A 12,976-nucleotide genomic window follows, 5' to 3' on the forward strand; every position below is an offset into this window, starting at 1 on the left:
CAACAGCAGAGATTTCTCTCTCGCAGCTCTGGACGCCGGAAATACACAATGAAGGTGTGGTTGGTTCCTTCTGGAAATTCAGGGAATCTGCCCTGGCCTCTCCAGGCTCTGGTCTCCGGAAATCTTTGGCGCCCCTGGACTTGGGGCTGCATCACCCCCATCTCTGCCTCCATCGTCGCGTGGCTTCTCCTCTGTGTCTGTGTCCAGACTTCCCTCTTCTTATAAGGACACCAGCGGTTGGATTTAGTGCTCTCCCTAATCCAGCATGACCTCATCTTAACCACATCTGCAGAGACCCTGTTTCAGAAACAAGGCCCGATTCTGGGGTCAGAATGGATATAAATTTGGGTGGGGGGGGACACTACTGAACCCACAGCAGCGGGTGAGGTGTTAGAGGATGGAGGGAACAAGGAGTGCCCACCGAACTGACAGGGCACCGTGCGCCCGAAAACCGAGGCAGGCGGCTGCTTTGGGACCTGACTGCTCAGACCCCTGCGTGACCTCTGCGTGACCTCTGCAGGCCGACCTCAGCGGGAGCACGTTGTGTCAGGAGTCTCAGGCAGGACACATCCTCAGGGCTCGGGAGGAACCTCAGGAGGCCTTGGAGGCCAAATCTGTTGGGGGAGGACGGAAGGGCTCAACTCCAACCACCGTGGGGAAAGTGAGCAGGGCAGCGGGTGTCCCACGTGGACGGGGCAGTGTTATCAGCTCGCCTAAGAAAATACCCTATCACGGCTCCTATGCGTTATGTAAAACTCACGTTTCTACCATGAGGTTCTCAAGGAACTGGAGGTGCTCCGGTCTCGCTCTGCAGCCGCGCCCGTGTTCCAGCAGCGACCACGGACTGACGGCAGCGCCGTCCCTGGTAGGCCCCAGCCTCGGGCTGAGAGGAGTCAGGCCACAGGCCCCGGCGTCCAGGGCTGCGGTCAGTCAGTCACCAGTGCACGGCCACCGGCCTCACGAGGCTGTTTACACTTGATGATAAAGCCGGCCAGCCCTCCCAGTGGATTCTGTCCTGCGCCGCTGGGGATGCGTGTACACGTGGGCTGAGCCCTGGGTCCGCCTCTGGACCGTCCCGGCATGGGGTCGTTCACGCCCTCCTTTACACTCCACGGTCCCCACATGGTCACCCGGGAACCACGTGGGCAAGCAGGCGGGGTCTTTCAGCAGAAATGCGAGTCCCCTGTGATGTCAAGTTGTTGATGTGATGAACGATGGGGTTTTTTAAATTGTGGTAAGAAGCCTTCTCAGCCCCCAAAGGAGAACCCACCCCCATCCCCATGAGCAGTCACTTCCCATTTCTCTTCCCCTCCCCCAGCACCTGGCACCACTAGCCCACTTTCTGTCTCTGTGGATTTGCCTGTTCTGGGCGTTTCCTATAAATGGAATCATACAGTTTGTGGTTGTTCTAGGCTGCGTGTTTGCGTCCCTCCAAAATTCACATGTTGAAATCCTAACCCCCAAGGTGATGGTATCAGGAGATGGTGCCTTGAGGAGGTGATAAGGTCATGAGAGTGGAGACCCCATGAATGGAATTAGTGGGGTTTTTAAAATAAATTTATTTACTTTTTATTTATTTTTGGCTGCACTGGGTCTTCGTTGCTGTGCAGTGAGTGGGGGCTACTCTTTGTTGCAGCGCGCGAGCTTCTCATCGCGGTGGCTTCTCTTGTTGCGGAGAACAGGCTCTAGGTGCACGGGCTCAGTAGTTGTGGCATGAGGGCTTCAGTAGTTGTGGCTCACGGGCTCTAGAGAGCAGGCTCAGTAGTTGTGGCGCACGGGCTTAGTTGCTCCGCGGCACGTGGGATCTTCCCAGACCAGGGCTCGAACCCGTGTCCCCTGCACTGGCAGGCGGATTCTTAACCACCGCGCCACCAGGGAAGTCCAGAATTAGTGTTCTTATAAAAGAGGCCCCAGAGAGCTCCCTCTGCCCTTCCTCCACGTGAAGACACAGTGAGAAGTCACCGTCTGCAGCCGAGAATGAGCTTCGCCAGAACCTGGCCATCCTGACACCCTGATCTCAGACTTCTGTCCTCCAGAGCTGTAGGAAATACGTTTCTGTTGTGGAAGGCCCCAGCCTGGTGTTTTGCTATGGCAGCCCGAGCAGACTAAGAGAGTGTCCTTCTGTGCCTGGCTTCTCTCCCTGAGCATCGTTTTCAAGGCTCATCGGCATTGTAGTGAGTGTCAGTGCCTCACTCCTTTTCGTGGCTGAGTAATATTCCATTGTGTGGATGGACCACATTGCGTGTATCTGTTCTCCTGTTGATGGTCTGTTACCTGTCGATGGTCGTTTGGGTGGTTTCCATCTTTTAGGTGTTGTGAATCATGCTGCTATGAAGATGCGTGCACAGGTGTTCGTGTGGACGTGTTCCCCTTTCTCTTGGGTGTATACGTAGGAGTGGAATTGCTGGGTCACGTGGTGACTCCGTGTTTGACGCTGAGGAACTGCCAGCCTGGTGGCACCATTTCACATTCCCCCCAGCACTGTCTGAAGCTTCCACTTTCTCCCCTTGTTATCGTCTGTCTTTTCGATTCTAGCACCTTAGTGGGAATGAAATGCTCTGTCATGAGGGTTCTGTCAGCCCGTCAGACCCTAACCCCTTTTATATCAAGTACTTTGGAACACTCCCCTCACCTTCTGAAATCAGATGCAGAGGTAACATAATCTCTCTACACATATAATTTAAGTATAATTATGTATATTGTGTATGTATGCAGCTATAGTTACAACAGAGAGGAGAATTCAAGATAAATACATTTAAATAAAATAATACGTAATTTAGTAGGTGAGTGTTTGGCTTCAACTACACGAAGTAATCAGATGCTTGCTTAAAGTTTTCTTCAGTTTAGATTTAAGAAAAGGCAGATAACATTCAACTCAACTTTTATATTTAACATTTTTAAATGAGGACAAATAGGAAACTCTCTACAGAATTTGAATGACTGTGCTGACGGTAATACTGTTGGGGAGGGGGACCTTTTCCCCTCTCTCCCTCCTGAGTTCCTGTGGTTGGACTAATAATAAAATTCACACAAGACAGATCAACCGGAGAAAAAGAAACAAATTTAATTCCTGCACACAGAGGTCTCATAGAAATGGGGCCCAAGAAGTAGTCAAAGCAGGCAAAAAAAAAAAAAAAAATTATCATTCCTGCAAGGAGATGGAAGGATGTCAAATGAAACAGGACCCAAAGGGGAAAGGATCAATGGCCAAAGCAGGAATAAACAGCAACCGAAAACTCTAGTGCTGGGTTATAACCAAGAGCTTAAAACACCTACCCAGGTGTCCACACTGGGAGAAATAAGTGATTGCATAGGTTTCTTTTTTAAAATCAGATTGGATAAAAATCTCCTATGCAGAAGAATCCACGTATCTGATGCAGACACTCAGCCATCCGCCAAGGAGGTGAAGGTAACTCCCTTCTGCAGAAGTGTGGGTTGCCCAAGCTAAGTTCATCCAAGAGAAGACACACAGCATGGACACAGGGAAGCAAGTAACTTCACTGTGGGAAACGCTGACACATAATAACTTAGCCAGGAGTCCAAGTAAGATGAACAGTGATAAGCTGCCTTGAGGCCTATTCCCTTAATATAAAGTGATGAGAAAGCACCTGACCTCTGTGACCTGCCTCCTCAAGACACATAACCCGTCTAATCACAAGAAAAACACCAACCTGATCAGTCTTCCTCCACACTGTCAAGGTCATAGAAACAAGGTGAGTCTGAGAAACTGTCAAAGCCCAGAAGAGACTAAACAGACATGATGACTACATGTCATGTGGTGCCCTGGATGCGATACTGGAACGGAAAAGGTAGAATAAAGGGAAACTGAATAAAATATGGATTTCCGTTCATAATAAAGTATCAGTATTTGTTCACTAAATGTGACAATTCTGTAGAATAAGAGAAACATATTGCATCAGACTAAAGATCTAGAGGAAATTGGTGATTTCTTAGTGAAAACACACATTCACAAAATGGACCCTAGAATAACAAGATACAAGCAGTCCCATTTGTGACCCAGAGACCTCTTCCCTCCTGATTCTCCTCTCAATGTTCTGGGGTTTCCCTTTCCTGGACAGGGAAGGGACAGGGACAGAGCTGTTTGGCTGCTCCTCTAAGATCTGACCCGACCCCGTGTCTTCATGTTGCCCACCCATCCCCACCCAACGAGGACACGCTGCCAGAGGGAGTCTCAGGACTTACTCAACAGCCACTGTTTGCACCCACGCTCTGCGCAAGCCAGCCTTCACGCCTTATGACTCACTCGATACCATTCAGGTATGCCTACTCGCACCCTCACTGTGTGCATTTAAAAACTGCTGTTTACAGAGGATGTGTGCAAATAACCAACTTCTCAGATACACTCATTCTGCAAAATCCAATTTTTACTCTTTAGAAAGAAAACTTTTTAATTCAACATTCAATCCAGGCACACTCAATGTCTGCAATAAATACTCTATGTATATGCATTCCACTCCATCCAACAGACAGGTCTTGCCCGATCACTCTGGGCCAATCAACCATGTCTCACACACAGATGGACCTGGGGTGATCTCACACCTCACCCAGAGTGAAACTGGACTGACCACAGACCTCACGTCAAGGGGGAACTGGGCTTGTCCCACATATCACCTGCAGGTGGAGCTGGAGCTGATGCGACACCTCTCCCCAGGGTAGAACTGGGGTCCACCCCACACCTCAAGTGAAGGTGGAACTGCAGTTGATTCCACACCTCACCTCAGGTAGAACTGAGGTTTAACTCATCTCACCCCACGGAGAACTCTGGTTGACCTCACATCTCGCCTCAGGTGGAACTGGGGTTGATTTCACACCTCAACTCCAGATGGTGCTGGGGTTGATGCAAAACCTCACCTCCAAGTGAGCTGGAGTTAATCCCACACCGCACCACGTGGCAGAGCTGCAGCGGATCCAGCTCCCCTCAGGGTGGAATCTGGGTTGACTCAACACCTCATTCAGTGGGGAGCTAGGGTTGATTGACACCTCTTATCAGTGTGGAACTGGGGTAGGTTCCACATGTCAAACAGGGTGCAGCTGGGGGTGATCCTACGTCTCATATCAGGGGAGAAACGGGGTGGATCCCATATCTCACCTCACAGAGAGAGGGGACTGATCCCACACCTCACCTCAAGGTGGAAACGGAGTTGATCCCACACCTCACCTCAGGTTAGAACTGGATTTGACGCCACACGTCACCTCCGGATCGAATCGTAGTTGATCCCACACCGCACCTCAGGGTTGAAGTGGGGTTAATCCCACCTCTCACCTCAAGTAGAACAGGGGTTCATCCCACACCTCTGTCCAGGGTGGAGCTCGTGTGGATCCCACACCTCAACTCAGGTTCAACCTGGGCTGTTTCCTCACCTCACCATGGTGAAAAGCTGGGGCCGATCCCACACCTCCTCCAGTTAGGGTGGCACAGTGTGCGACCCAACACCTCACCTCAGGATGGAGCTGCAGGGGGTCCCCCACCTCACCCTAGTTGATTCCACGCCTTACCTCGGGTAGAACGGGGTTTAACCTCACCATACGCATCTCACGTAGAACTCGGGTTATTCTCACACCTCAGCTCCGTGGGGACTAGGGGTGATCCCACATCTCACCTCAGGTTGGAGCTAAGGTCTATCCCACATTTCACAACAGGGTAGAGATAGGGTTGATGCCAAACCTCACCTCAGGGTGGAACTGGGGTCGGTCTCACATCTCGTCTCAGGTAGTTCTGCGTTTTATCCCACACCTCACCTCAGGGTGGAACCGGGTTGGATCCTACACCTCGTCTCAGGATGGAGCTGGGGTTTATCCCAGCCCTCACCTTAGGAAGGAACTCTCTGTCTCAGCAGCTAATTGAATTGACATGCAAAATGGGCTCCTCTCTCATTTGCTGATTTAGATGACGAACGAGGGGAGACTGACATTTTGCTAGAGCGTCTGCCTCCTGAAACAGGCCTTGAGGTACCAGAGCGACATAGCTTTTATTTCGCGTGAGACTGAAGGGACAGCGTGGGAGCGGGGGGCATGGTGCCAGTGCTGGCGTGTCCTGGGGCGTCAGCCCTGCCGCCTCTGCTTCTCCTTAGGCAGCAGGTGGCCCGTGGGCTATGTGAAGAAGAACAGCCATTCCACCTGGTCCTTGTCCACCAGCTCGTGCCTGGGCGCCTCCTTGCTCTGCAGGGCAGGGGGCCGCGAGCGGCACACCAGCCTCCTGCCCCTCTGTGGGGACGGGCACGCCGTGAGCCTGCGCCCTGACCGCAGAGCCCCAGCGCTGAGGTCTGGACACCTGGCCCGAGTGCACCAGGAGCCCAGGGCCCATGCCAGCCTCTCTGGTCACTCGTGGTCAGCAGGCGGGCCGGGGCCACTGTGAGCGCTGCGGGGGAGGAAGTCTAACCAGCCTGGACCGGACCTGTCCCCCGGGATGAGCCGGGCGTCGGGAGAGAAGGGGGGAAACCTGGAAACTCAGGGGAAACGCCAGGCTGAAGGGCCCGTCTCTCCTGCCGCGAGGATTACGGGAGACCCCGCAGTGTCCTCGTTTGTCCTTGGGGCCGTGTGGATGCTCAGGCCTGCCTTAGGGACCACGCATCCTGACGCCGGGGCCGGAGGCCAGAGGCCACTCCAGCCCACTTGCTGTGGTGGAGGACGCAGCTGCTGGGGGGCCCTTACTGAGGGATGATGACCTTGGCCTGTGGTCTGGCTGAAACATAGGTGGGACCCTGGGGTGGGGGCTGAGCTGTGGGCGCCAGCGCTCTGGGCGGAGGGCCCGCAGCCGGGCAGGGCTGGGAGGGCACCCAGAGGAAGCAGGTCCTGAGGGGCAGGTGGGGCGGCGGGCCTGGAACGGGAGAACTTGCTCCACCCTGACCCCGCTCTGCTGGCCCATCTCCCCCCGAGGACCTCAGCAAGAGCATCTGCAAAAGGGGGCGAGCCGGGGGGGCTGCAGGCCATCACCCCTCCCGGGCCCCGGCGCCTCCCCAGGGCCACCTCGCCCACCTTCTTCTTGACCTCGGCCTGGGCCCGGGCCCGGGCCCGCTGTACACGTTCCTCCTGTAGTTGCTTCTGCAGCATTAGCTTCTCTTCCCGGAGTCTCGGGGGCAGGAAGAGAGGGGTTCATGACCAGAGGCCCAGGGAAGGCCACCGAGTCACCAGCTCCCTCCCACACGGCCCTCAGGCCACAGCCCTCCATCTTCTGAGAAAACTGTCCACTCCTCTCCACCTCCCTGCCAGGGGGCAGGGCCTGGCTTCTGACCCTTGCTCCGTGCAGGTCGCGGCACTGGGCTCCTGCCCCCGGGAGACCCGACTTCCTAGCTCGTCACCCCTGGTCACCGATCCACTCCCCCATCGCCGCCCTTGAAGGCCCAGGCCCCAGCAAGCTCTAGGGTCCCGTGTCGTCCTCTGTACTTGTGGCCGTCAAACCTCTGTCCAGTGCCCGCTCCAGCAGGGCCCACGGACACACAAGAAGAGCCCTTGTGCATGTGGCAGAGACATGGCTGCTTGCAGGTGACCATGTCTCGGGGCTCTGCTAGGACCGAATGAACCAGGTGGCCAGGGACTGGCCTGCACCCCACTGGGCCCGTGGGGAGCTCCACGGGCCTCCCTTTGGAGCCGGGCGTCCCCTGCTGACCTAGGCTCCCTTCAGCTGCTCCCGAGCGGGCGCCTTCCCCCTCCACCGCCCCCCACCCCGGGCTCTGGCAGTGCAGCTCCTCTCCCCCTCCAGTCCAGCCAGCACAGTGCCTGCCACCGTCCCTTGTCTCCGGAGGCGAGGCCGGCTGGCCGCACCCTCACTTTGGCTCCCAGGCTCCCTGACGCCACCACACGCCCCACTCCCAAACAGGGACTTTCTCCGTCGGGCTGAGTGTGCCGTCCCGTCTGGACCCCCAGACGCCCCCAGACGCCCGCAGATCCCGGCTCCCCTCCCTCAGCATGCAGCACCAGGTCCTGCCGCTGGTTCGGGAGCTCCGTGGGCAGGGCCGCATCCGACCTCTGTCCTCAGTGCCAGCCCAGAGCCGGGGCAGGGGTGTGAGGGTCCCTCGCCCCCGGGCCCTCCCGCTGAGAGACAGCTGCACGACCAGCGGCACCTCACCTCAAATGGCGCTCCTTCTCCTTGGCTTTCTCGGCCTGCTCGACCCTCACCTGGGGCACCCGCTCCAGGTTCTCGAGCAGCTCGTTCAGCTGGTGCTCGATGGTGGCCAGCATCTTCACGGTGCCCAGGCTGGACTCCTGCTGGCTGCCGACACAGTGCTGGTACACGTCCAGCACCTTGCGGTTCAGGCTCTCCAGCAGCTTGTCCTGCGAGGTGGGAGGCCTCCCTCCAGTGTGGCCATGCGGGCCTGGGCCGGCCCCTTGCCCCAGCCTGCCAGACCTCTCACTGCGGCTTCTTTGACCTCCCAGGGCCCTGCCCAGCAGGCAGTGGGGCTCGGGAAGTGGGGGGGGGGGCACAACTGGACGCCTGGACTTCTCTTGGCCAGAGTGCCTGACCCCTTGGCCCTCTTGTGGTCAGCCAGATCCTGGGTCCCGGCACCTACTGGGGCTCACGTCTGGGCCTCGGGGTGCCCACTGAGGCCCAGCCCCTATTCCAGGAGCCCGCCTTGTCCTGGCCCCGCGCTGACCTCAGCTCCCCCCAGGACCATGTTCTGTGACCTGCTTTCTGTGTAGCCCTGGGCAGGTGGACTCCCCTCTCTCAGCCTGTCCTGGCATTCAGAAAACTCAACGACCGCTGTCCCACGGGGTGGTTACAAGAGGAGCAGCAGGCACAGGCCAGGCACAGGGCACAGCCAGCGCCCACTAGTCTGCAGGAGGCACGGACGCCTGGCCTGCTCTTGGGGCATCCCAGGTACCTGGCCCGGTGCCTGGCGCACAGTAGGCATTCAACGGGAATTTGAATGAACTGGGAAGTCAGGTGCACACCCTGGGCCCCGGGCATGCTGTCAGGAGGGGTGTGCCCGGTCCCAGGACACATCCCTGGCCTCTGTGCCCTCAGAACTCTCCCCCCCGCCAAGCCTGGCTGGGGACGTGCCTGCCCTGCTCCTGGCAGGGTCACTTCCAGACACACTGTGTGTGTTTAAGAAGCTGACGTAGTCACTGAAGGAAGCAAGGAATAGAGGAGGTATGTCAGGGAGCTGCCTGTTCACAGGGCGTGAATACATGGCTGGTTCTGCTTTGAGGCCAACGGCCTTGTCCAGTGGTGCCCCTGGGTCAGGCCCAGAGCCTGGACGCTGGCAAGGGGCCACGGCAGCCCCAGAGCACCGCGTCCCCGGGGCTTCGCTCTCCCACCATCCGAGCTCTGAGCACTGGGCCCCGTCCCAGCAGGTGCCCATGAACGCCCCCACCCTCCCACCCTGGCCTGTGGCCACATGCCCTCTGCCCACCACCGCCCACGGGCAGCCATCTGTCCATCCAGAGGCCCTACCTCCTGATCACCCTTGTACTCGCCGAAATGGAATATGCGAGCTTTGAGCTCCAGCTCCGCGGCTGTCTCCTCCTCCCTGGCGACGGACATCATCAGCGTGCTGATCCACTGCTTCAGTTGGCTGACCTCCCGCTCCCTGGATGGGGGACCAGCACCTCTCTGAGCCTGCTGGCCTCTGCCGCATGCTGAGGGCTGGGTGAGGCCCAGGGTCAGAGGCGCTGGTGAGATGCAGGAGGAAAATGTAAGATCTTTAACAATCCACAGTAAAAAAAAAAAAGAAAACAAAAACCAGCCTCACTGAGGTAGGTAATTCACCATAAAATTCTTCACAAGTGCACAATTCAGTTGTTTTTAGTAGAGTTGCAAAGGCGTACAACCGTCACCATAATCTAATTTTAGAACATTTTCACCACCTGGGGAGAAACCCAGGCGGTCACTCCCACTCTTCCGTCCCCCCTACTTTGCCTCCTGGATATCTCAGTAACGTGGAGCCACACGACATTTGTCCCTCTGTGTCTGGCTCTTTCGTTCAGAACCATGTTTTCAGGTCTGTCCGTGTTGTAGCGCGTACCAGAGCTTCACTCCTTCCTGTGACTGCTGTGGTCCATCTATGACTCTGCAGTAGTGCGCTGTGTGCAGAGCCCACACTTTGCTGATGGCTTCTTCACCACTGGACACCTGGGTACTGCCCACCTTTAGGCTCTTGGGAATAATGCTGCTATGGACATTGACAGGACAGGGCTTGGTGAGGACACGTTTTCAATTCTCTTAGGAATAGGACAGCAACAATCAACTCTTACATGAAATAATATACTGAGAAGTTTTTTAAATCTTTCACAATCATGGCAGACACTGACCATTGTATGTTGGGGTTTCTGGAGCAGGAATCCTGGCTCTTAGGGTGGTCGTGGGGCCATCCTGTACGGGCGGCCGCATGCAAGTCCTGGCCAGGGTAGTAAGCAGGACATCGGCCCCTCAGCCAGCAGTGCCGGGAGGCCTAGAGGTGTCCCTTACCCCTACGGTGATTTTGTGGCTCTGCGCATTGGTTGATGGAACCTACTGACATTTTCTCCTTTACAGGCCAAGTGCCACGGGCTGCTGCTCCTTTGCCCACTGGGGGCCACCGGTCCGTCACACGCACCGCCACAGGGTTACGGGCCTCAGCCTCCCGGTGCCCCCCCGGGCTGCAGCCCCATGGCTGTGGGGCTGAGGCCAGAAGCCTGAGCATGAGGGATCCTGACCTGGTCTGGCCAGCTCTCCTGGGCTCTCAGAGGCAGATGGTCTGACAGGCCACACGCAGCTCCCACATACCCTCCCCCCGGGCCCTTGTGGGGTGCACGCAGGTTGCCCGGGACAACAACAGAGGCCGGACGCCCCTCCAACCCTGAGTGCCCACCAAAAGGGCGGGTGCGTTCGGGGTCAGTGATACATCTCCTAAGGGTACGTGATTGCACTCGGTTCTAGCCTGTTTTGTAAAGCTTCCTCTACGTCCAGTGCCTGGACCCATGAGTGACCCTAGAGCCGGCACCTCTGCTACGTGGACCAGGTTGGGGGCCGGGGGGTAATTTTGATGTTCTATTTCTTCTCCAGGTAATTGGGATAAAAAGGTACCTTTTCCCCACTAGTTCTCTTTAAATGTCAAGTTGTTGGGTCACAGGCTTTTCTCTTCCACCAGATCCCACTGGTAAAGGAGAAAAGTCTCAGGAAATGCAGGGCATGAGGGACACACTGCTCAGTGTCGGTCCTTTCAGACCAGCGTGCACATCACCGGCACATCTGTCAGAAACGCAGGGTCCAGGCTCCACCTAGGACCTGCCCAGCTAGAGACTTCACTTACCAAGATCCCCGGGAACCCTCCTACAGTGTGGGAGGGAATGCAAGCTTCTGCAGCCACTGTGGAGAGCAGTGTGGAGGGTCCTCAGAAAGCTAAAATAGAGCTCCCATAGGATCCAGCAATCCCACTCCTGGGCATATATCCAGACAACAGTCTAATCCAAAGAGACACATGCATCCCTATTTTCAGAGCAGCACTGTTCACAACAGCCAAGACATGGAAACAACCTAAGTGTCCATGGACAGACGAATGGATAAAGAAGATGTGTTGCATATATACAATACAATACTACTCGGCCATAAAAAAGAATGTAATAGGACTTCCCTGGCGGTCCAGTGGTTAAGACTCCGTGCTTCCAATGCAGGGGGCACGGGTTCAACCCCTGGTTGGGGAACTAAGATCCCACATGCCACAGGGTGCAGCCAGAAAGTAAAAAAAAAAAAAAAAAAAAAAGAATAAAAGAATGCCATTTGCAGCAACATGGATGCAACTAGAGATTGTCCAACAAAGTACAGTAAGTCAGAAAGAGAAAGACAAATATATGACATCATTTATATGTGCAATCTAAAATATGACACAAATGATCGTATCTATGAAACAGAAACAGACGACAGACAGAGATAAAAGACTTGTGGTTGTCAAGGGGGAGGAGGTTGAGGGAGGGATGGAGTGGGAGTGTGGGGTTAGCGGATCTAAGCTATTATATACAGAATGGATAAACAACAAGGTCCTGCTGTAGAGCACAGGGAACTATGTTCAGTATCCTGTGATAAGCCATAATGGAAAGAAATATTAAAAAAAAAAAATATATATATATATATATGTTTGTGTGCCAGAATTACTTTGCTGTGAAGCAGAAATTAACACAACATTGTAAATCAACTATACTTCAATTTAAAAAAATACTAAAATTAAAAAAAAAAAAAGCAAGATCCCTCGGGGAATCCAACGCACAGCACCTGAGGAGCATTTTGCCACCGGAAAAGTGATCACACAGGGAGGGAACCTATGGGTTGAAAGGGACTTAAAGATACAACTGATTGCAGAGTATTGATCTTATTTGGATTCTAATTCAAATTAATGATTGAAAAACTCCGTTTATGGATTTTGAATATTCAATATTAAGGATTTCTTCTTTTAATGCTATGATGGTATTGTGGTTAATTTGAAGAGGCCTCATCTTTTTAGAAGTACCTATTGAAACAGTTAAAGATTAAATGATACAATGCCTGGAATTTGCTTCAAAATAATATGGGAGGGACTTCCCTGGTGGCACAGTGGTTAAGAATCTGTCTGCCGATGCAGGGGACATGGGTTTGAGCCCTGGTCTGGGAAGATCCCACATGCCGTGGAGCAACTAAGCCCATGCACCACAACTACTGCACCTGCGCTCCAGAGCCCGCGAGCCACAACTACTGAGCCCGCGTGCCACAACTACTGAAGCCCACACGCCTAGAGCCCATGCTCCGCAACGAGAAGCCACCGCAATGAGAAGCCCATGCACCCCAATGAGAAGCCCATGCACCACAATAAAGAGTAACCCCTGCTCACTGCAACTAGAGAAAGCCTGCACGCAGCAACGAAGACCTAATACAGCCAAAAATAAATATATAAATAAATAAATTTATAAAAATAATATGGGACATAGGGAAGTGGGTGGGTTCTAGGTGAAGGGAGATTGGCTACAAGTTGATCACTGGTGAAGCTGGTGATGGGATCCTGGAGACTCA

The 12,976-nt window shown here is 54.7% G+C and overlaps 1 protein-coding gene across 7 annotated transcripts in view; it reads right to left on the reverse strand.

Annotated features, from left to right (window-relative positions):
* Positions 1-3,041: 3,041 nt before the first annotated feature.
* Positions 3,042-12,976, reverse strand: part of CFAP100 (cilia and flagella associated protein 100) — a 49,099-nt gene continuing 39,164 nt past the window's right edge. For 3 of the 7 annotated variants that reach the window (XM_049715748.1, XM_049715747.1, XM_049715750.1), the window contains 3 exons: positions 9,413-9,548; positions 8,087-8,292; positions 3,042-7,090 (listed from right to left, as the gene is read on the reverse strand). In XM_049715748.1, coding sequence (XP_049571705.1) covers positions 6,469-7,090; positions 8,087-8,292; positions 9,413-9,548 — 964 coding nt within the window. In that variant the 3' untranslated portion in view covers positions 3,042-6,468. Of the gene's footprint in view, positions 7,091-8,086; positions 8,293-9,351; positions 9,631-12,976 lie in introns of those variants that run through there. The other 4 variants (XM_049715751.1, XM_049715749.1, XM_049715754.1 and 1 more) reach the window with 3 other exon arrangements.

Source organism: Orcinus orca, chromosome 10 (assembly GCF_937001465.1).
Source record: "Orcinus orca chromosome 10, mOrcOrc1.1, whole genome shotgun sequence".
Lineage (NCBI taxonomy): Eukaryota > Metazoa > Chordata > Mammalia > Artiodactyla > Delphinidae > Orcinus > Orcinus orca.